The 22,593-nt window shown below is 41.5% G+C and overlaps 1 protein-coding gene across 2 annotated transcripts in view; it reads left to right on the forward strand.

The window, feature by feature from the left end:
- Positions 1 to 22,593, forward strand: part of LIN9 (lin-9 DREAM MuvB core complex component) — a 66,902-nt gene that overhangs the window by 18,986 nt on the left and 25,323 nt on the right. The window contains exons 5-8 of one of the 2 annotated variants that reach the window (XM_055147047.1): positions 3,703 to 3,759; positions 5,756 to 5,889; positions 9,169 to 9,294; positions 16,718 to 16,875. In XM_055147047.1, the coding sequence (XP_055003022.1) occupies positions 3,703 to 3,759; positions 5,756 to 5,889; positions 9,169 to 9,294; positions 16,718 to 16,875 (475 nt within the window). The remainder of the gene's footprint in view (positions 1 to 3,702; positions 3,760 to 5,755; positions 5,890 to 9,168; positions 9,295 to 16,717; positions 16,876 to 22,593) is intronic. The other variant, XM_055147048.1, reaches the window with a different exon arrangement.

Raw genomic sequence — 22,593 nt, forward strand, 5'->3', positions numbered from 1 at the left:
CTTGTGGCTATTCTAAGACAGTTTTCAGCTTTTTACCAGTGAGTATGATGTTTGCTGTGGATTTATTGTAAATGACTTTAACTGTGTTGAGGAAAATACCTCCAATCCCCACTTTATTGAGAACTTTTTTTTTTTTAAATCATGAATTGGTTTTGGATTTTGTCAGCTGCTTTTTCTTTGGGCTGGAGCAATAGCACAGTGGGTAGGGCATTTGCCTTGCACTCGGCTGGCCTGGGTTTGATTCCTTCGTCCCTCTCAGAGAGCCCAGCAAGCTACAAGAGTATCTCACCTGCACGGGAGAGCCTGGCAGGCTACCCGTGGCATATTTGATATGCCAAAAATAGTCACAGTAAGTCTCACAATGGAGACATTACTGGTGCCCACTCAAGCAAATCAATGAACAGTGGGATGACAGTGCCACACTGCTATAGTGCTTATTCTGCATCTATGGATGTGATGCATGATTTTTATTTTTTTATTTTTCCTTGTATGGTGTACTGAATTGATTGACTTGCATATATTAAATCATACTGGCATCCCTGGGATGAATTCTAATTGACCATAACATATAATTTTTTTTGCCATATTGTGTTTGATTTGCTAAAATTTTGTTGAGGATCTTTGCCTATGTGTTTGTCAGGTATATAAGTCTGTAGTTTCTCTTTTTTTGTGAAGTGTGTGTCTGGTTTTGGTATCGAGGGAATGTTTACCTCATAGAAGCATTTTGGGGTGATTTTTGTTCCTTCAGCTTTTTGAAGGCGCCTGAAAAGGATTGAAAGTAGATCTTTAAAGATTTAGAAGAACTCAGCAGTAAACCACCAGGGCCTGGGCTTTTGTTTGGGGGAAGATTTTGATTGTCATTTCAGTATGATAGTAATTGGTCTGCTTAGTTCCTCGGTTTCCTCTTGATTCAAAGCTTGGAAGCAGTCAAAAAATTTATCCATTTCTTCTAGATGAATAAATTTTATGGCATAAAGATTTTTTTTAAGTAATCATTGATGGTCCTTTGAATTTCTGTGGTATCTGTTGTGATGTCTCCGCTTTTATTTCTGATTCGGTATACTAGGATTCTTTGTCTTTTCTTGGTAAGTCAGCTATGGTTAAAGCTAATGGTTTGTCAATCTTGTTTATTTTTCAAAGAACCAGCTCTTAGTTTTGTTGATTTTTTTTTTTTCTTTTTGGGTCTCACCCAGCGATGCACAGGGGTAACTCCTGGCTTTGCACTCAGGAGTTCCTCCTGGCGGTGCTCAGGGGACCATATGGGATGCTGGGGATCGAACCCGGGTCGGCCGCGTGCAAGGCAAACGCCCTACTCGCTGTGCTGTCGCTCCAGCCCCGTTTTGTTGATTTTTTTAATTTTTTTTTTCTTTTTGGGTCGCACCCAGCGATACTCAGGGGTTACTCCTGGCTTTGCACTCAGGAATTACTCCTGGCAGTGCTTGGGGACCATATGGGATGCAGGGGATCAAACCTGGGTCAACCGCGTGCAAGGCAAACGCCCTACCCGCTGTGCTATCGCTCCGGCCCCAGTTTTGTTGATCTTTTGAATTGTTTTTTAACCTCCATTTCATTGATTTTTGCTCTAAATTTTATTTTTCCCTTGGGCCACACCAAACAATGCTCAGGGCTTACTCCTGGCTCTGTGCTCAGAGATCACTACTGGCGAGCTTGGAGACCGTATGTGGTGCCGGGGATTGAACCCAGTTGGCTGGATGGAAAGCAGACGACCTACCCTCAGTACTTTATTTTTCCTTCTTTCAGCTTGCTTTGGTTTCCTTTTTTTGGCCTTTTTCTAATTGCTTAAACTGAGCAATTAGACTATTGATAGTGGGCCCTTTTCTTCCTTCCTGTGAAAGTTCATAGCTTACATTGCTATAAACTTTTCTCTTAACATCACTTTTTGCTGTGTCCCGTATGTTCTGGTAGCTCATATCTTCATTCTCAGTTGTTTCCAGGAATCTTTATATATAATCTGATTTTCTCTTTGTTGTTGTTCATTAGTGAGTTGTTTAATTTTCAAGTGTTAAGAGTTTATTTCTCATTTCTGTTGGTGATTAACTTTCATTTTCAACAAATTATGTTCTGAGAGGATAATTGATACCGTTTCTGCCTTCTTGATTTTTTAAAGATATGTTTTGTGACCCAGCATGTGGATAGTGGCCCAGGTGCACTGGAGAAGAATATGTATTTGACTTTTGGGGTATGAAGAGCCCTGTATATATTTGTTAAGCCCATCTCTTTCATTTCTTCCTTCAAAGCCAGTATTTCCTTGTTGAGTTTTAGTTGATCTATCCAGAGGTGGTAAAGCAGTGTTAAAGTCTCCCTACTATTGTGTTGTTGTCTTAAAAGAAGTCCCTTCAAGATTGCTTCACAACTGGAAGCCTGCCTTATGAGCTGAGGGAGAAGATAGCTAGATAAAGAAGGGATCACTAAGTCAGTGATGGTTGAAGGGATCCCTTGGCATGTGTGCTGAAAGTAGATAAAGGACCAACCATGATGGCTTCTCACTATCTGTATTGCAAACCATAATACCCATAAGTATAGAGAGAATATGGAGGAAATTGTCTGCCATAGAGGCAGGGGGAGGGGTGGGACAGGAGGTGGGGAGGGATACTGGGGACATTGGTGGTAGAAAATGTACAGTGGTGGAAGGTGTTCAGTATGACTGAAACTCAAACATGAAAGTTTTGTAACTATAGCTCACGGTGATTTAATTTTTTTTTTTAAAAAAGGTCCTTTCAATGTTTCTTATAAAATTACTTTAAGGTTATGAAGTTCCTTCTGCTTACCTGTGAAATTCTGTATTGTTGTTTCAAATATGAATGATAGTATGGTTGGGTTGAGTATTTTTGGTGAGGTGTTCATATCACTGAGTATTTGTTTTGTTTTGTTGGGCCATACTGGCTATGCTCACAGCTTGATCCTGGCTCTGTGGCAGGGATCACTCCTGTTCCCTCTGGGGAATTGCTTGGGGAACCATATGGGGTGCTGGGGATCGAACTCAAATTGACCACATACAAGGCCTTAACCACTTAGCCCTTAGTGGCCTCCAGCGCTACTAGGATCCAAAACATTACAGTTGCTGGGTCTGAGTGTTGAACCTTCTGGGCTGTGTCCCCAGACGTGTTCCCTAGGTCTCCTGAGCACTTATTGGGAGGTTCCTACACTACCCCCAACCCTCCAATTTTTAAATTAGAAAATGAAACTAATGCAAATGAATGATATTTTTTAAGTTTCTCTTTTATTATACTTTGCCAGATTTTGTTATGATATTTTATCTTTATAAAAAATATTTGGGATGGGGCTGGAGAGATAGTGCCAGGGGGCTAGGCATTTGTCTTACATGTGGGTGCCCTCAGTTCAGTCCCCAGCACTGCGTATGTTCTCTCAGGAACTGCGAGGAGTGACTCTGAGCACAGATCCTGAGTAATCCCTGAGCACTGCCAGGTATGGTCTCAGACCCTTCACACTCAGTAGTCAGGAAGCCTTCCCCCACCCCCCACCCAAGTTATTTAAAACATTAGAATTGCATTAAAGCTCTCTTTAATGTTGTAGAATTCACTGGTGAAAATCTAGGCTTAGTACTTGCCTGCATGCTCTCGCACTCTCTCTCTCTCTCTCTCTCTCTCTCTCTCTCTCTCTCTCGGTTGGGCGTTCGCCTTTCACGCGGACCCATGTTCGATTCCTCCGCCTCTCTCGGAGAGCCCAGCAAGCTACCCAGAGTATGGAGCCCACACGGCAGAGCCTGGCAAGCTACCTGTGCGTATTGGATATGCCAAAAACAGTAACAATAAGTCTCTCAGTGAGAGACGTTACTGGTGCCCGCTCGAACAAATCAATGAGCAACTGGATGACAGTGACAGTGACATGGGCCCTTTTCCTTCAGTTGTTGTTATTGTGGTGACTGGGTGACATACATACCTGGATATGGTGCCCTCTGGGGAATTGCAGTGCTTGCACACTCTGCCGAGGTGCTCACTGTGGTTTGTACTCCTTCAGTTGTGGTACTTGCACATGTGTTTGCTCGAGATTACATTCTTCTATTGGGACATGCACTTTCTGATTATAGTGCTTGCCTGAGGTGGGTGCTGTGATCACATATATGCTTTCCTGGGCTCACAATTCCTGGCTGAGGCACTCACACCTGTTTAGTTAAGGTGTTCACCAGGGATTGAACTTCTTTGTGGTACTTGCACACACATGACTGAAATATAGATGGAAATTTCTTGTAGTGCTGGGAATCATAGACAGCAGAGGCCCAGATTCAAACATCAGAACTGCCAGCATCATGCTAGTGCATGTGGTGACCAGGGAATTGAACTTGCTTATAAAACTGATGTTCTAACCTATCGATTCTAGAGCCTTAATAGTCTCTTAATACCAAAAATCTCTAAGATCCATGGCCAGGGGGAATGGGATAGGAGGCTGGTCAATGGTTAGCACTAACCACAAGTATATATAGGACTGAGGGTAGGTAAGATAGAGAAGAGACCACTGTGACAATAATAGCTGGAAATGATCATGCTGGACAAGATCTGAGTGTTAAAAGTAGGTAAGGGATGATAACCTTTCAGTGTCAGTATTGCAGGCCACAATGCCCAAAAGAGGTGGGGGGAGAGACGGAGAGAGAGAGACAGAGAGAGAAGTCCCTGCCATAGAGGCAAGCAAGGGGGTAGAGGGTAAGGGGTGATGGGAGGGAACCTGGGGACACTGGGAAATGTACACTGCTGGAAAGATGGGTGTTGGAATGCTGTAAGACTGAAATCCAATCATGAACAGCTTCATAATGGTCTATCTCACAATGATTCAATAAAAAAGTTTTTTTAAAAAACCAAAGCTTTTTTTTAAAAAAAAACCAAGAATATTTCTCAAAAGTATGTTCTTACTGTGTAGCTTAATTGAAATTGCACTGTAATGGAAACATGATGGTTGCAAGTGTTTCACTCTTTGTCAGGAATTTTTTTCCTCTTCTTTTTTTGGGGGGATAGATGGGTTTCCTGGCACTAATCAGTAGTTACTCCTGGCTCTATACTCTATACTCTACGCCTGGTGGTGCTTGGGGGACCACATGGGATTGAATCTAGGTCGGCTGCATATAAGGCAAGTGTCCTACCCACTGTACTATTGCTCTGACCCCTGTCAGAATATATTATGAAACCAGAGACTTAACTGTAAGAAATGATAAAAATATTTAATTGTTACAAATAATAAAAAAGAATTGAGCAAATAGTACAGAAGTTAAGATGTCCACCCTTACGTATGGCCAACTCTGGTTCAATCCCTAGCAGTACATATAGTCCCTGAGTGCTGCCACAACTGATACCTGAGTACAAGTGCAGGAGTAATATCTGAGCACTGCCAGGTGTGGGGCTTCTAGTCCCCTCCTCCTGTCCTAAAAAAAAAAAGACACCGAAGGAGGACTGGAGAGACATAGTTTAACAAACTGGAGTGCATGTGTCATATGCAGGAGGTGCAGACTTGAGCCCTGGCACTATGTGGCCCTCTAAGCACAGCCAGGAGCAACCCCAAGCACGGAACCCGAGAGTAGCCTGAGTAGCCTCTGAGCACTGGCCCCCTGCTAGGGAAGCCCAAAAAAACAAAAACACATGAACAGAGCAAAACGAAATTTCCATGTTAGATACTGTTTTTGTTTTGTGAACTTAATGATAATTTGCCCTTTTATGAATGCATTCAGTGTTAGAGAAATTTATTTTTACTTTCTGGAATTGTAATTAATCTTTTTTTAATTATATAGAAATTTACAGCAACAATGTCAACACCGGATAAGAAAGCCTCACAGAAGATTGGTTTTCGATTACGTAACCTCCTCAAGCTTCCCAAAGCACATAAATGGTGTATATATGAGTGGTTCTACTCCAATATAGATAAGTATGTATCATGGTTTATATTATGAAGATGACATGAGCCAGATGTTTAAACTCAGTCATTATAAACTACAACCATTTCTATTTTGATTCTTTTTTTGTTCCCTAACTATTCTTTTCTATTCCTGAGTCTTAGGATATGTTTTCATTTCTCGTAGTTTTCTTTCCCCATCCTTTTGGGGAAGTTGTACGTTTTTATGAAAAAGTAAATGAAAATATAATTTTTATGTTACAGGTTGCTGATTTGGCTGAAGCAAGGACACCCACATATCTTAGAAAACTACCTCCTTTAACTTGCAGCATAACATTTGAGTAGCCTTGCAGATAGTTCATTGTCCAATCCTCTTAGGCCAAGTAGTGGTAAATATTGGATGAAGGTGGATGAGAAATAGGGTTTGATTCCTTTTATCATGTTTATTTACTCTTGGAAGGGCTGGAGCGACAGCACAGTGGGTAGGGTGTTTGCCTTGCACGCAGCTGACCCGAGTTCAATTCCTCCACCCCTCTTGGAGAGCCCAGCAAGCTACCGAGAGTATCTCACCCACACGACAGAACCTGGCAAGCTACCCATGGCATATTTGATATGCCAAAAACAGTAACAACAAGTCTCACAATGGAGATGTTACTGATGCCCGCTCAGGCAAATCGATGAGCAACGGATGACAGTGATACAGTGATACAGTGATGTTATAATATATGAAGGCTTTGAACTTGAGATACTCTGAAACAAAGCACTTTCTTTGTAATGAAAGATACTAATTTTATAAATTTTGATATTTGAATGATGGCTCAATAGTAGGTAAATATTAATTGTAAAAGTGATTCAGTAAGATTTTGGGGGAGCTAGTCCTCTGAGGAATAATACTTAGGTACTTTAGTTATATTTATTTTTATTTATTTATTTACTTATATTTTTTGTTTTTTGGGTCACACCTGGTGATGCACAGGGGTTACTCCTGGCTCTGCACTCAGGAATTACCCCTGGCCGTGCTCAGGGGACCATATGGGATGCTGGGATTTGAACCCAGGTCGGCCACGTGCAAGGCAAACGCCCTACCCACTGTGCTATCTCTTCAGCCCCCACTTTAGTTATATTTAAATGTTTAAATAGGACAAAATAAAAGATTGAAATCTAGATATATAGCAGTAGAAATTAGTGAAGAAAAAAATTGACTTCTAATCCATCCTTATCTAATTTCATCAAATCTATGCCAGCCATTGGTGCTTGCTTTTCTGGTGACTTATCCTTACTGATCTCTGCTTTCCAAACCAATGGTTTGGTCTTAAACTGTGACTTACAGATTTAAGCCCCTAGCATTGCTAAGGCGGGTTTCCCAAACTCTTTAATAAAATTGTTGTCTTTTTGTTTGTTGATGTTTTTTTTCTTCCCCCTAAACTAAAGAGAACACTCAGGGTCCTTCTGTTAACTGAATTTTTCTGAAATTTCTAAGAATCTGACCCTCTAGAGTTACTCAGTTTCCAAAACTACTTTCATCTCAAAGGGGACTCCTTAGTGATGGTATTACCTTTGGGACAAAGATACTTTGTAGTTAACTTTGTTTATCTTCAGCAAAAATCATAACTGTTAGAGTAGTTTTCCAAAGAATATGTACTTAAAAAAAGGAATATACACTTGCCTTGCCTGTGGTGGACCCAGGTTCGATCTCCAGCATCCCATATGTTCCACCAAACACTGCAGGAGTAATGCCTGAGTGCAGAGAAGTAAACCTGAGTGCAGAGCCAGGAGTAACTCCTGAACATCACTGGGTGTGACCCAAAAAAACCAAAAAAAGACACAAATAATTTTTTTTTCAGTGTCTTCAGTAATCTTAAGCACAGACAATATTGGCTGAGTAACTTTGACACTATTTTTTTTTCTTTTTTGGGTCACACCCAGCGATGCACAGCGCTTACTCCTGGCTCATGCACTTAGGATTACTCCTGGCGGTGCTTAGGGGACTGTATGGGATGCTGGGAATTGAGCCCGGATTGGCCGTGTGCAAGGCAAACACCCTACTCACTGTCCCGCTGTGCTATTGCTCCAGCCCTTTTTCACACATTATTAATTCCACAAATTCTAAAGATTTGATGTAAGAGTTTTAGAATAACTTTTGCCTGTTTATTTTTCTTCCATTCCCATTGTTATTGCTGTAGTAATCAAGATTTGCAGGGGCTGGATAGATAGCACAGCAGGTAGGGCTTTGCCTTGTAGGCAGCCAACCCGGGTTCAGTCCTCAATGGTTCCCTGAGCACCGCCAGGATTAATTCCTGAGTGCATGAGCCAGGAGTAACCCCTGTGCAGTGCCGGGTGTGACCCAAAAAACGAACAAAAGATTTGCACACAGTTGTGTGGTGCTAACACACACTTATTAATGCTCTACCCAGAGAGCACACATTTGTGATGGTATTTGGGATCAAACTCATGGCCTCAGACTGGAGAGGTATCCCAGTAGGTGTAGTGCAAGTTTTTTTATGCAGAAAGCCTGCATTTCTTCTCTGGCACTGCATGATTCCTCAAGCACAGCTGGGAGTAACCCCTGAGCATAAGAACCAGGAGCAGTCCAGAAACAAAATAGGAAGAAAAATCTAAAACTCAATCTTGTTTCTGCAAGTGCTTTACTCTGAGCCAAATTCCCAGACCTTAGAAGAACTTTCCCCTCCACTCCCTATCCTTCCCTTTGCTGCTGTTGTGAGGTAACCAAAGATCAATGGCATGCTAGGTTGTGGGGTTTGTCATGCTCACTGATGGGCATGCTCCTGGCTATGGTGCTTGCACATGTTTAGTTTTTGTGCTCGCTCACTGGGATTCATACCTTTCAGTTGCCATGCTCACACTTGGCTACAGTGCTCTGGAGATTGCATACTGTTGCAACACCAGGGTTCCCAGAGAGCAGAGTTGCCTCAAGCAACACCAGGGACCAAACGCAGAGTCTCATGCTTGCCACTAGGCACACCTCTAGGCATACCTTTTTGAAGGGTTTAGAGGAAGTTATTTGTGGGGGGAGGGGTCATGCCTGATGGTACTCGAAGGTTACTGAATCCGTGTTCAGGGCTTATTCCTAGTGATGCTAGGGAGACCTGTGATGCCAGGAATCAAATCTGGGTTTCCTGCATGCAAAACATGCACTTCAGCTCTTTGATCTTTTTCTTTGGCAGGTGGACTTTTAATAATGCCTCTTTGTATGTTTGGAGATGTTGAAAATTAGAATATGTATTTTAAATTTTGTCTTTTAAGTAACATATTTATATATTAACCATTAAAATGCCATTTTTTATTTTACAGACCTCTATTTGAAGGCGATAATGATTTTTGTGTATGTCTAAAGGAATCCTTTCCTAACTTGAAAACAAGAAAGTTAACAAGAGTAGAATGGGGAAAAATCAGGCGACTTATGGGAAAACCACGGAGGTAAAAAATGTTATTACTGAAAATAAAATCAACTAGTAGTGTTGTTATTGCCATCGTTTTCAAAAAGATGTGAAACAGAACTGAACTAGTACTGAAACAGAACTTTTTATAACTGTATTTTAAATAGATCCTGTGCTAAGTTAGGTGTTTTGTGTATTTACCCTTCTTATAATTAGATGTGCAATTTCATTTTTATCCAGATCATAGACTTTGCACATTTTTCATTGTATTATTTGTCCCTACTCTCTCTGAGTATTGCTTTTAGGTTGCATGAAAGTATTTAATGAAATTATAAGCTAATGTATACATTATTTTTAGTTTTTGTCACTCTTTATATGATCTTAGGATCCTTCCCAAAAATGCAATTTGATCTTTATAGAAACAGAAATGAGGTAAATGCATCCCCTATATTTTCAGTATAAAACTTTTGTGTTAAAGACTTTTCCTTTTCCAGTGTTACCCTGCTTTCAAACATACTGGAAAATATACTGCTACTTTTGAGTGAAATTTTGAAGTATATAAGATCACTAGGTTTTTGTTTTGTTTTGTTTTGTTTTGTTTTGTTTTTTTTTTTTTTTTTTGCTTTTTTGGGTCACACCCAGCGATGCTCAGGGGTTACTCCTGGCTCTGCACTCAGGAATTACTCCTGGCGGTGCTTGGGGGACCATATGGGATGCCGGGGATCGAACCCGGGTCGGCCGCATGCAAGGCAAACGCCCTACCCGCTGTGCTATCGCTCCGGCCCCTCACTAGGTTTTTTTTTTTTTATAATTTATTGATTTTTTAATTAGTGACTCATAGTGAGGGTACAGTTACAGATTCACACATTTTTGTGCTTGTTTTACCCTCATGCAATGTTCAAGAGCCCATCCCTCCACCAGTGTCCATTCTCCACCACTTAATGAATTCAATATCCCTCCCACTCCCCCTATCTCATCCCCCCACCCCACTCCGCCTCTGTGGCAGAGCATTCCAATTTGTTCTCTCTCTCTCCTTTTGGGTGTTGTGGTTTGCAATAGGGGTATTGAGAGGCCATCATATACAGTCTCTAGTCTACTTTCAGTGTGCATCTCCCTCCCCGCTCGGGATTTCCAATCACATTTAACTTGGTGTTCCCTTCTCTGTCTGGGATGACTTTCTCCCAGCGAGATCACTAGCTTTTATATTATGTCTATGTGCACCAAAAGACATGTATACACACACATACACGCACATACACATGTCTTTGAGGTGTACACAGACATAATATGAAATATATAGTGGAAGAGTCACAGAGTGTCCTGAATCCTGCCAAACAGGTCCTATAGCCTAGGTCAATGAGGCTGGTCGTAGAGAGTGAGATAAACAGTGGGACAAACATAGACTGTCCAAGTTTAGGATCACCTGAGCAGCCATCAGTGGTCTCACAGAATAGCCATTTATTCAGTACCACATTGCTGCCCGCACCCTGTGCTGACACTGTTTAAGTAGACAGACCCTAACCTACTACATACCTTAACACACATACATACATGAAGATCAGAAGCTGAGGTATTCATATAGCTAATCAGCAGGACCTATAAAAGTACGAGGAAAAGAGGCAGTTAGGGCATTTGCCTCACATACAGATGACCTGGAATTGATCTTCAGCACTTTATGTGGTCCCCTAAGCCTGCCAGGAGTGATCTCTGAGTGCAGAGCCAGGAGTAAGCCCTTGCTTGGTGTGGCCTCGAAAACAAAACAAACAAAAGTACAGAGTAGAGTCAATTTCTTACTTTTTGTTCATGTAGTCCCTATATCTAAAAGACCTTAAACAATCTTATTCTGTGCTTGCCTGGCACATATTTTGCAGTAGGCAGATATTTGTTATCTATTCTATTCTTTCCTGGGTGCATTTTTGCAACCTTATGCGTTTTAATACCTAAAGGCATATCCACTTTGTGGGATATCCCATTTTTTGTTAGGGGGGTGAATTTCCATACCAGGGGATTGAATCCAGGACCACATACATGTGAAGCTTGTCCACTGCCAAGTGTAAGATCCCTATCTCAAGTTTTTTGCTTTTTGTTTGTTTGTTTGTTTGTTTTGCTTTTTGGGTCACACCTGGTGATGCTCAGGGGTTACTCCTGGCTTTGCACTCAGGAATTATCTCTGGCGGTACTCAGGGGACCATATGGGATGGTGGGAATCAAACCTGGGTCGGCCCCATGCAAGGCAAATGCCTTACCTGCCGGGCTATCGCTCCAGCCCCAGTTTTGTGTTTTAATTTAATTGAAAATGTTTTTGCTTTATTATTTGGGGAGGGCAGTTCTTCCAGCAGTTCTCAGGCAACTGGGTCGGTTGCTCTGTGTGAAAATCTGAGGATATAGTGCTGCTATATCCTCAGATTTTCTGGCCCTGCAGTGTCAGGGATTACCTAGGCTGCCTTGGCAGTGCTTGGGCTCTTAAGGGCCACACCTTGTTGTACTGAAAGACCTCCAGACTTGCACCTATCAATGTGATGCTTGGAGGATCATGTGGTGTCAGAGATCCAATCTGGGTCATCTGAGACATGCATCTCAGTCCCTAGACTATCTCTCTGGCCTACCTTGCATTTTAAAGGGTATAAAAATTCAAGGAAAGCCTACAAATGTAAAGTAACTTGGATAAGTAGAAATGGAATGCAATTTTAATTCCTGTGTCTAGTGATGAAATGTCAGAACTTTTCAGGGGACCAGTGAGAAAGCACAGTGGGTAAGGCCTCTTATACAGCTGATCTGGATTCGATCTCCAGTACCCCATATGGTCTCCTGAGCCAAGAGTAAGCCCTGAACTCAGCCAGGTGTGTGGCAAAAGAAAAATAGAACTTTTGGGGCTGGAGCTATAGCACAGCGGGTAGGGCGTTTGCCTTGCACTAGGCCAACCCGGGTTCAATTCCCAGTATCTCATATGGTTCCCCTGAGCACCACCAGGAGTGGTTCCTGAGTGCAGAGCCAGGAGTAACCCCTGTGCATCGCCAGGTGTGACCGAAAAAGCAAAAAGAAAAAAAGAACTTTTTTAAAACTTGCGATGTTTTGGTTTTATTTTATCCTTTGTATTGAGATTGTATTGCTGATGTTTTAGTATTTTCCTTATGAGGAAAAATTAAAATATGATATGTTTTTAGGCTTCATACTGGTAACTTATGGTTGATAGTTATCACTTTGGACCATTGAGTACTTTAGCTGTGACTTTACATATTTAAGTAAATTGAGCTACACTTTCTGATTATTATTCGTCAGAATGGCATAGTAGTGTAATTTTGTTTTACTCTCCAATTTGACATTACTACATTTTTTTTATCCTTAATTGCTTAACCATAGCCCCGGGGAGCTTGCCAGGCTCTGCTGTGCTTGTGGGATATTCTTGGTAGCTTGCCTGGCTCTCCAGAAGGAACGGAGGAATTAAACCCGGGTCAGCCGCGTGCAAGGCAAACTCCCTACCCGCTATGCTGTGGCTTCAGTGCTTAACCATAACATTGTTTAATCTTAAAGTCCTTTACTTCATCAAAGATAATAACAAATCTTTATTTTCAGCAAAAGTGCAGGTTCTTTTCCTCTCTGGCGAAGTCATAGTACAATACAAAAATTTTTATTTTGGGGGTCACACCCAGTGATGCTTGGGGTTACTCCTGGCTCTGTACTCAGGAATTACCCCTGGTGGTGCTCAGGGGGCCATATGGAATGCTGGGGATCAAACCTTGGTTGGCCGCTTGTAAGGCAAACGACCTTTTAGCTGTACTATTGCTCCGGCCCCAATTCAAATTATTTGTACAGTATTTTTTATAATATACTTTTTTGGTTTTTTTTTTTGTTTTGTTTGGGGGCCACACCCAGTGGTGCTCGGGGGTTACTCCTGGTTCTGTGCTCAGGACGTACTTCTGGTGTGCTCAGGGATCCATATGTGGTGCCGGAGATCAAACCTGGGTTGGCCGTGTACAAGGAAAACACATTTCCCACTGTGCTATCACTGACTCCTATAGTATACTTTATTTACTTACTTATTTTTAGGTTTTGGGTCACACCCAGTGGTGCTCAGGTATTGCTCCTGGCTCTGCACTCAGGAATCACTCCTGGTAGGCTTGGGGAACCATCTGGGATGCTAGGGATCGAACCTGGGTCAGCCATATACAAGGCAAGCACCCTTCTGCCTGTATTATCTCACTGGCCTCTTATAATGTACTTTCAAAAAAAAGATAGAATAACACACAGGATCAGCCAGGGATATGGCTCAACTAGAACACATATCTTGTATGCATAACGCTCTGGTGTAGCAACAAAAAATACCACATAGTAGTGGAATAGGAAATGTGCATAATACAGATAGATAATTGGGAAAACATACAGGATCTTGGATAAGAAGACTCAGTATCCTAAATTTATCAACAAATAACTGCTGATAGGAATGAAAAATGGTACTTTATAAAACTGGCGGTTAAAAAATTGAGGGTTTTTTATCTTTTTTTTTTTTTAATCACTATGAAATACAGTTACAAAGCTTTCATATTTGAGTTTCAGTCATACAATGATCGAATACCCATCCCTCCACCGGTACACATTTTCCACCATCAATGTCCCCAGTATCCCCTCCCAACTCTAACTCCCCCACCCACCACCACCCCTCCCACCTCTATGGCAGACAGTTTTCCCCATACTCTCTCTCTGCTTTTGGACGTTACGGTTTGCAATATAGATACTGAGAGGCTATCACATTTAGTCCTTTATCTGCTTTCAGCAAACATCTTCCATCCCAAATGATCCCCCCAGCCATCATTGACTTAATGATCCCTTCTCTATTCCAGTTGCCTTTTCCCCCAACTCATGAGGCAGGCTTCCAACTATGGAGCAGTCTTCCTGGCCTTTGTGTCTACTGTCCTTGGGTGTCAGTCTCATATTATGTAAAAGACATTTTTTATGACTTAATTTTAAAGTAGTTTTAAGTTTGTGGTAACATGGAAAAGAAGGTAGAAATTTCCCATACACCATTGCCCCCTATAAATACATAGCTTCCCCCCATTATCAGTATTACCCATGAGGATGCTGTCTTGATCAATACATTATAATTGCCCTAAGTTCACAGTTTACCTTAGAGTTTACTCTGATAATTCTGCATTCTGCAAGTTTTGGCAGTTGTATAATGACATCTTCATTACAATATCATACATAGTTTTCCACTTGTTTAAATTCGTCTGTGCTGTACTTTTTTCTTTTTTTTTTAATCTTTTATTTTATTTATTTATTTACTTTTTTGCTTTTTGGGTCACACCTGGCGATGCACAGGGGTTATTCCTGGCTCTGCACTCAGGAATCACCCCTGGTGGTGCTCAGGGGAACCATATGGAATGCTGGGAATCGAACCCGGGTCGGCCTCGTGCAAGGCAAACGCCCTACCCGCTGTGCTATTGCTCCAGCCTCTGTGCTGTACTTCTTCATCTCAGTTCCCATACCCCAACTCCTGGAACCTATTGTTTTGTGGGCAGGGCCTCCCTGGTTATGCCTGGTGCCACTGAGTGATATTCAGCCCTACTCAGTAGTTCAGTATTTGGACTCTCTGATATTGTGCTGCTTGGACCAGCAGTATTGGGGGCCACCAGGGTCATCCAACTATTTTTGGAGACTCTTATCCAGGTGTGCTCCGGGGCCTATGTTGTGTTGGGTATTGATTCAAGACCTCACACATGCAAGGTAAGTGCTCGGGCCCTTTGAGTTCTCTACCTAGCCTAGTAACTGCTATTTTGTTTTTGTTTTTTTCAGGGTTTTTTGGGGGGTGGGGGGTGTCTGTTTTGTTTTTGTTTCTGGGCCACACTCAGTGGTGCTCAGGGCTTATTTCTGGCTGTGTTCAGGGACTACTCCAGGTGGTGCTCAGGTGAACATATGCAGTGCTTGGGATCAAACTAGGATTGATCACATGCAAAGCAAACACCTTAGCCCCTGTACTACTCCTGAGTATTATATGTATACTTTTTTCTTAAACATTTCTATTAACTATTGTAATATTCCCTAAACGGGGGGTGGGGGGACAGGGATTCCACTGAAGATGAATTGTAACAAATCCATAGAATAGGATACTAGTCCCCAGTAAAAATAAATAGCCACTGACACATGCAACAAGATAGATAGATTTTCATTAATTATCCTGAGTGACAAAAAGTTGATGCTGTGTATGTAAAGTTTTAATGGATGTTACAGCAGAAAGTATTTGATTGCTTGAGGGCTTTTGTTGTTGTTTTGTTTTTGAGCTACGCTTGGTGGTGCTGAGGGTTTATTCCTGGTTTTGTACTCAGGGAGTGCTCAGGGGACCATATGGGATGCCAGGGATTGAACCCGGGTCATCTGCATAAAAGGCAAACACCCTTCCCACTGAACTATTGCTCCAGCCCCAGTACAGCTGTTTTTGGTTTGGTTGGTTATTTTGTTTGTTTTGGATTGGTGGGGGGATGGCACATCAGTGGTGTTCAGGGCTTACTCCTGGCTTTGCACTCAGGGATCATTCCTGGTGGGACTTGGGAGACCATATAGGATGCTGAGATTTAAGCCCAAGTCGGATGCATGCAAGGCAAGTAAATGCCTTAACCACTGCTACTGTATCTCCAGCACCCGAGAAGTAGAGGTTTAGAGGTGAGAAGAATGCAAAATAGGGCTAACAAAGTAAAACTTGGGAGAAATTTATGGCTTCATTATCTTGACAGTGTTCATGTTTTGTGCCATATAAATTATGGCATATAATTTTGTGCCATATAATTTTTTTTTCTTTTTGGGTCACACCTGGCGATGCACAGGGGTTACTCCTGGCTCTGCACTCAGGAATTACTCCTGGCGGTGCTCAGGGGACCATATGGGATGCTGGGAATCGAACCTGGGTCAGCCGCATGCAAGGCAAACGCCCTACCCGATGTGCTATCGCTCCAGCCCTGTGCCATATAATTTATGGCATAAAAGCTATACTTAACTTTGGTTCATCCTAAAATTTGATAATAGAAATAAGACAAACTATGATGATATGAGTAATTCATCATTTGTATTTCAAAGCAAGAAGAATGATTAAAAGTTTACACTACAGCAAAGTTTATGTAATTCTCATCTCTAACTCTTATTAGTATGCTCACTGAGTCACAGAGAAATAATATTTTTCTGAATAGACTATTGAAATTGAACTTTGACCTTAGGAGATGTAGGATCCACATGCAATTTTGTCAAAGGATGGTGGATAATATTCCTTTGTGGGAAGAAATGTTCTACATTTGCTTGTATATCTTTCAGATCCCTCTTTGAAAAGATATTAGATAAATTACTTTGAAGAAAATTGTTATTTCTAAGAACCCACTTTTAAAAGATTGAGAAGAAAAGGGAAATAATGATATGGATGATGTGATTTGAAGTTTTTTATTGGCTGGTTATCAGCTTAAAATCTTTGTGATTTATTTTAGATGTTCTTCTGCATTTTTTGAGGAAGAGAGATCAGCATTAAAACAGAAACGGCAGAAAATAAGACTTTTACAACAAAGGAAAGTTGCAGATGTTTCACAATTCAAAGATCTTCCAGATGAAATCCCTTTACCCCTGGTTATTGGAACCAAAGTTACAGGTAAATGCAAATAATCTTCTTACTACTTTGACTTAAAATTTTTTAGTGAACTGTAAACTACTTCTGTGGTATATTTCTGTAGAGATTGTATAATGTTCATCTGGTTTTTAAGTTATTGAGGAAAAGTGTGCTGTTTTATTTTGTTTTGGGGACATACCGGTGATGCCCAGGATTACTCCTAGTTTTCGCACTCAGGAATTACTCCTGTTGGTGTTTGGGGGGCATATGGGATGCCGGAGGTCAAATATGGGTTGGCATATGCAAGGCAAGCACCCTACCTGCTGTACTCTCTCTCCAGTCCCTATTTTTAATTTTGGTTTTGGGCCACAGCCCGCAAATTCAAAGTTTGAATTTGAATTCGAATTCAAAAAATAATTAAAAAAAAAATTTCTCAGGGCTTACTTCTGACTCTGCTTGAGGATCACTCTTGGTGAGGCTTAGAGAACCATAGCAAGTGCCAGGGATTGAACTTAGGTCAACTGCTACAAGGCAAGCACCCTACCAGTTGTACTATCACTCTGACCTCAATTGTACTGTTTTATTAAAGTGCTGTTGCTACAGTGGCTGGAACAATAGCACAGCGGGTAGGGCATTTGCCTTGCATGCAGCTGACCCAGGTTCGATTCCCAGCATCCCATATGATCCCCAGAGCACCGCCAGGGGTGATTCCTGAGTGCAGAGCCAGGAGAAACCCCTGTGCAGAGCCAGGTGTGACCTAAAAAGAAAAAAAAAATGGGGAGAAGAAATGAACAGAAGTTTCCTCAAAAAAGAAATACAAATGGCCAAAAGGCACATGAAAAAATGCTCCACATCACTAGTCATCAGGGAGATGTAAATCAAAACAACAGTGAGATATCATCTCACACCATAGAGACTGGCACACATTCAAAAGAACAAAAGCAACCAGTGCTTGCGTGGATGTGGGGATAAAGGGACGCTCCTTCACTGTTGGTGGGAATGCCAACTGGTCCAGCCTTTCTGGAAAACAATATGGACAGTCCTTCAAAAAGTAGAAATTGAGCTTTCATGTGACCCCGCAATACCACTTCTGGGAATATATCCCAAGGATGCAAAAGATCACAGTAGAAATGACATCTGTACCTATATATTCATTGCAGCACTGTTCACAATAGCCAAAATATGGAAACAATCCGAGTGCCCTAAAACAGATGACTGGTTAAAGAAACTTTGGTACATCTACACAATGGAATACTGTGCAGCTGTTAGGAGAGATGAAGTCATGAAATTTGCTTATAAATGGATAACATGGAGAGTATCATGCTAAGTGAAATGAGTCAGAAAGAGAGGGACAGACATAGAGGGACTGCACTCATTTGTGGAGTATAAAATAACATCACATGAGGCTGACACCCAAGAACAGTAGATACAAGGGCCAGGAGGATTGCCCCATAGCTGGAAGCCTGCTTCATGACCGGAGGGGAAAAGGCAGATGGAATAGAGAAGGGATCACTGAGAAAATGATGGCTGGAGGAACCAGTTGGGATGGGAGATGCGTGCTGAAAGTAGATAATGGACCAAACATGATGACCTCTCAGTGTCTGTGTTGCAAGCTATAATGCCCAAAAATAGAGAGAGAGAATATGGGGAATATCGTCCACCTTAGAGGCAGGGGGAGGATAGGAAAGGGGGCATATACCCGGGATATTGGTGGTGGGGAAATGTGCACAGGTTGGAGGGATGGGTGTTTGATCATTGTGAGATTGTAACCCAAACATGAAAGCTTGTAACTCTCTCACGGTGATTCAATAAAATTTAGAAAATTTTTTTTAAAAAGGTCAAAAAACAAACAAAAGCATATATATAAGGGAACACCTATGAGACTTATAGCAGATCTATCAAATTAAGCTCTGCAGACCAGGAGAGAATTGTATGACATAGTCAGCATAATGAATGAAATTAATGTCCAAATTAGAATTCTCCATCCCCCTGTCACCGACATTCAAAGGAGTGATACAAAGCTTTGCAAGCAGTGAATAAAGTTCACAACCAACAAATCAGCTCTGTAAAAAACAGTGGTTTTCCTATCAAAAGCAAAGACACCCTACTTAGAGGTAGTAAGATGCTAAAATATATAACCTGTGGGAAAGGACCAGAAGAATAGTGTCATCTTTTGTAAAGCACTCAAGGCTCACTTGTTTTTAACTTAATAGGGAATATAAACTCAAAACTTCAAGGGTAGACTGCATGGTAATTTCAAGATAAACATACTTAGAAGATACAAACAGGAGGCAAAATGCCAATAACAAAGTACAGGGGAAGAAAAGAAAAGAAAGCCAAAGAAGTAAACACAAACCACCCAATATCCGTAGAAAAACATGGTGTCTTTATTTTTGTGTGGTTGATCCATCTTGTAGTAAGAAGAAGATGCTATCTCCTACTTACTTGTGTATCTTGATCTCTTTCCTTAGGCCTGTTAGTAGTTTCTTTATATTCTTTGATGCTCTTTCATTTGGTGCATATATAATGTAAGAGTTCAGTCTTTAGTGGGGGAGGGGTCGAAGAGGTATTTCAGCAGGTGAAGAGCTTGCTTGCTTTGTACACAGCTACCCCGAGTTTGATCCCAGGCACTGCATATTCCCCTAATCACTGTCAGGAGTGTTACCCTGAGCATAGAGACAGGAGGTAAGCCCTGAGCTCTGCCCAGTGTGGCCGAAAACAGAACAAACAAAAATTTTGGTGGGATTATAAAATACCATACAAACTTGGAGAAATGTGCAACAGTTTTTAAATAAACATGCCTGCCCTGTGTTGCAACAGTCTTAAGAAATGAAAGCAGCTGTCCTATTTCCCTTCCTCCTTTCTTCCATCTCCTCCCAGTCCTTTATCCCTCCCTCCCTCTCTTTGCTCCTTCCTTTTTTCCCTTTATTTTTACTGGGTATTGAAGGGCCTCACTTAGGCAAGGAAAAAATTCTACCACCAAGCCAAATTCTAGCCCTAACATTATGATGGGATGAAATACTGACTAGATTAACATCAGATAGCAGTGTTAAGCACTAAAAACTATAGAATGTGTGCCACTTTTTTTTTGGGGGGGGGCTTTTTTGGGTCACACCTGGCAATGCACAGGGGCCACTCCTGGCTCTGCACTCAGGAATTACCCCTAGCTCAGGGGACCATATGGGATGCTGGGAATCGAACCTGGGTCAGCTGCGTGCAAGGCAAACGCCCTACTTGCTGTGCTATAGCTCCAGCCCCAGAATGTGTGTCACATTTATATGAAGTTATAGAAGAGGCAAAATTAATTTATGAGGAAAATTGTCATCAAAAAGTGTTTATTTCTAAAGAAAACAATTGTTTAGGAAGTGGGAAGTTTCTGGAATAAAAGGAATATTCTGTGATTTGATTAATGTGTTAGTCAGCTTTAGAGATTTATACAACTAAATTTTCACTCACGGTGATTTGTTTTGTTTTATTTTGTATTAGGGTCACTCCTGGTAGTGCTTGGGGTCAAAGTCAGTCACATGCAAGGCAAGCACCTTCCCCACTCTAAAAGAGTGCCTGGCTCTTTACTGTAATTTTACACTGAAAGAATAAGGTATATAAATAAACAACATTATACAATCATTTGTTCTTGTTGTTTGGGATCTTACTCAGCAGTGCTAGAGGATTATTCAGTGCCTAGAATGGAACTCAAGGCTCCCATATGCTAAGTAACTCATTGAATGATCTCCCTGACCCAAAATTCCACATTCTTATGTTTTTTTATTTGGTGGAGGGGGGTGATACACCCAGCCATGTTCAGTGACTGTTCCTGGTTCTGTACTCAGGAGTGACTTTGGGCATTGCTCAAGAGACCATATCTGATACAGGGGATTTAAACCAGGCTTGGTGGGATACAAGGCAAGCACCTTAACTCCAATACTATCTCTGAGCCCCCCAGATTCCATATTCTTAGTGGATTTTTTTTTAATGTAACAGCAGAGAATGTAGCTCAGTAGTTTGCATGCTTTGAGATTTAATCTCATAAATAGACTTTTCTTCAAAAGCAATAATGAAAGAAATTTTAAAATTGAAAATATTAGTCAGTTCTGGGAGTAATAGCTACTCAGTGGCTTAAAACACTTGCTTACCTGGGCTGGAGAGATATTATAGCAGTAAGGCACTTGCCTTATACCTGGTCAGCTCCCCTTCCATCCATGACACCACACAGGGGTTCCCAGCACCATCAGGAGTAAGAACAAACACAAACACGGGCCGTCAGTTTAAGCTTAACTGCTTCCCACAAGCACTCAAACAATCCCTAGAACCCTGCTCAGTGACTTAGAAAGCACCAGGGCAAGCATGAGTCCTGAGCTTAATTCCCAGGGTACAAGGAGATCCTGACCAGTCCACTGTCTGGAATCCCTGACAAGGAAAAATAAAAATGGAAAAATAAGCTTAGGGGCCAAAGTACCCTTTTCACCAGGTACTGCATTTACTTCTATTGCAGGAGACAGAATGACCCCAATCTTAAAAGGCTGAAAGAATTAAGAAAGAAACAAACACTTGCCAGGGAAAGCTGGACTTTCCAATTACCTGGTGCCAGAACTTCTCAAAAATTCTTCCTTGAAGATTGCTTCTCGGCCTTTTGGCTAAGATCAAGTATAAAAATTCTTCCTTAAAGAAAAAAAAGAGGGGCTGGAGCGATAGCACAGCGGGTAGGGTGTTTGCCTTGCACACGGCTGACCCGTGTTGATTCCCAGCATCCCATATGGTCCTCTGAGCACCACCAGGGGTGATTCCTGAGTGCAGAGCCAGGAGTAACCCCTGTGTATTGCCAGGTGTGACCCAAAAAGAAAAAAAAAGAAATAAAGCTTAGTGAAGAATTTGACTAAGCTTCCAACAAGTAGAAAATTGTTAGTGTTCAGAACTTGATTGAAGATGATATGGGATGAGAAACAAATGTCAATGATCTCAATTAAAAATAGTTTTAAGGGGCTGAAGCGATATTATAGTGGATAGGGCACTTGCCTCATATGTTGCCAGCCCAGGTTCGATTCCTGGCATCCCATATGATCCCCTGAATCTCACCAGGAGTGATTTCTGAGCACAAAACTATGAGTAAGCCCTGAGTACCATCACCCCTAGCCCCTAACTACAAAAATAAAATTTTTTAACCCAGAAGATGAACAGGTCTGAGGGAATAAGGGAAAATATACTTCTTGTGGACTCTCATGCACTGAAATATACCAAAGTTAATTTATACTTCATGTAGATCCATTTGTTTTATTTTGTAATTCCCAGTAAAAAGTGTATTTTGATAGCTTTTTACTTTATAAGTACACTGTGAGTTACAAGGGGTTGGGGAAGTGATTGGACCAGGGCGTGGTTAGGAGGAGAAGGCTCTGAAACAGTAGTGTGGAGCATTCTGGTAAGGGTATGACATTGGAACATGAAGCCGTATCATTAATAGTATTGAAAATCATAGTACTTCAAATTTTAAAAATAATAATAATAAGGGGTCTGGAGCAATTGTACAGCGGGTAGGGCTTTACAAATGATTCTGTTATAGAATTAAGAATAAGAGGGGCCTTTTGGTTTTTCTTTTGTTTATTTAGGCACTGGGTTTTTAAGAGTGTTACTGTTTAGGGGCTGGAATGATAGCACAGCGGGTAGGGCGTTTGCCTTGCACGCGGCCGACCCGGGTTTGATTCCCAGCATCCCATATGGTCCTCTGAGCACCGCCAGGGGTAATTCCTGAGTGCAGGGCCAGGAATG

Source organism: Sorex araneus, chromosome 9 (assembly GCF_027595985.1).
Source record: "Sorex araneus isolate mSorAra2 chromosome 9, mSorAra2.pri, whole genome shotgun sequence".
NCBI classification, from domain to species: Eukaryota; Metazoa; Chordata; class Mammalia; order Eulipotyphla; family Soricidae; genus Sorex; species Sorex araneus.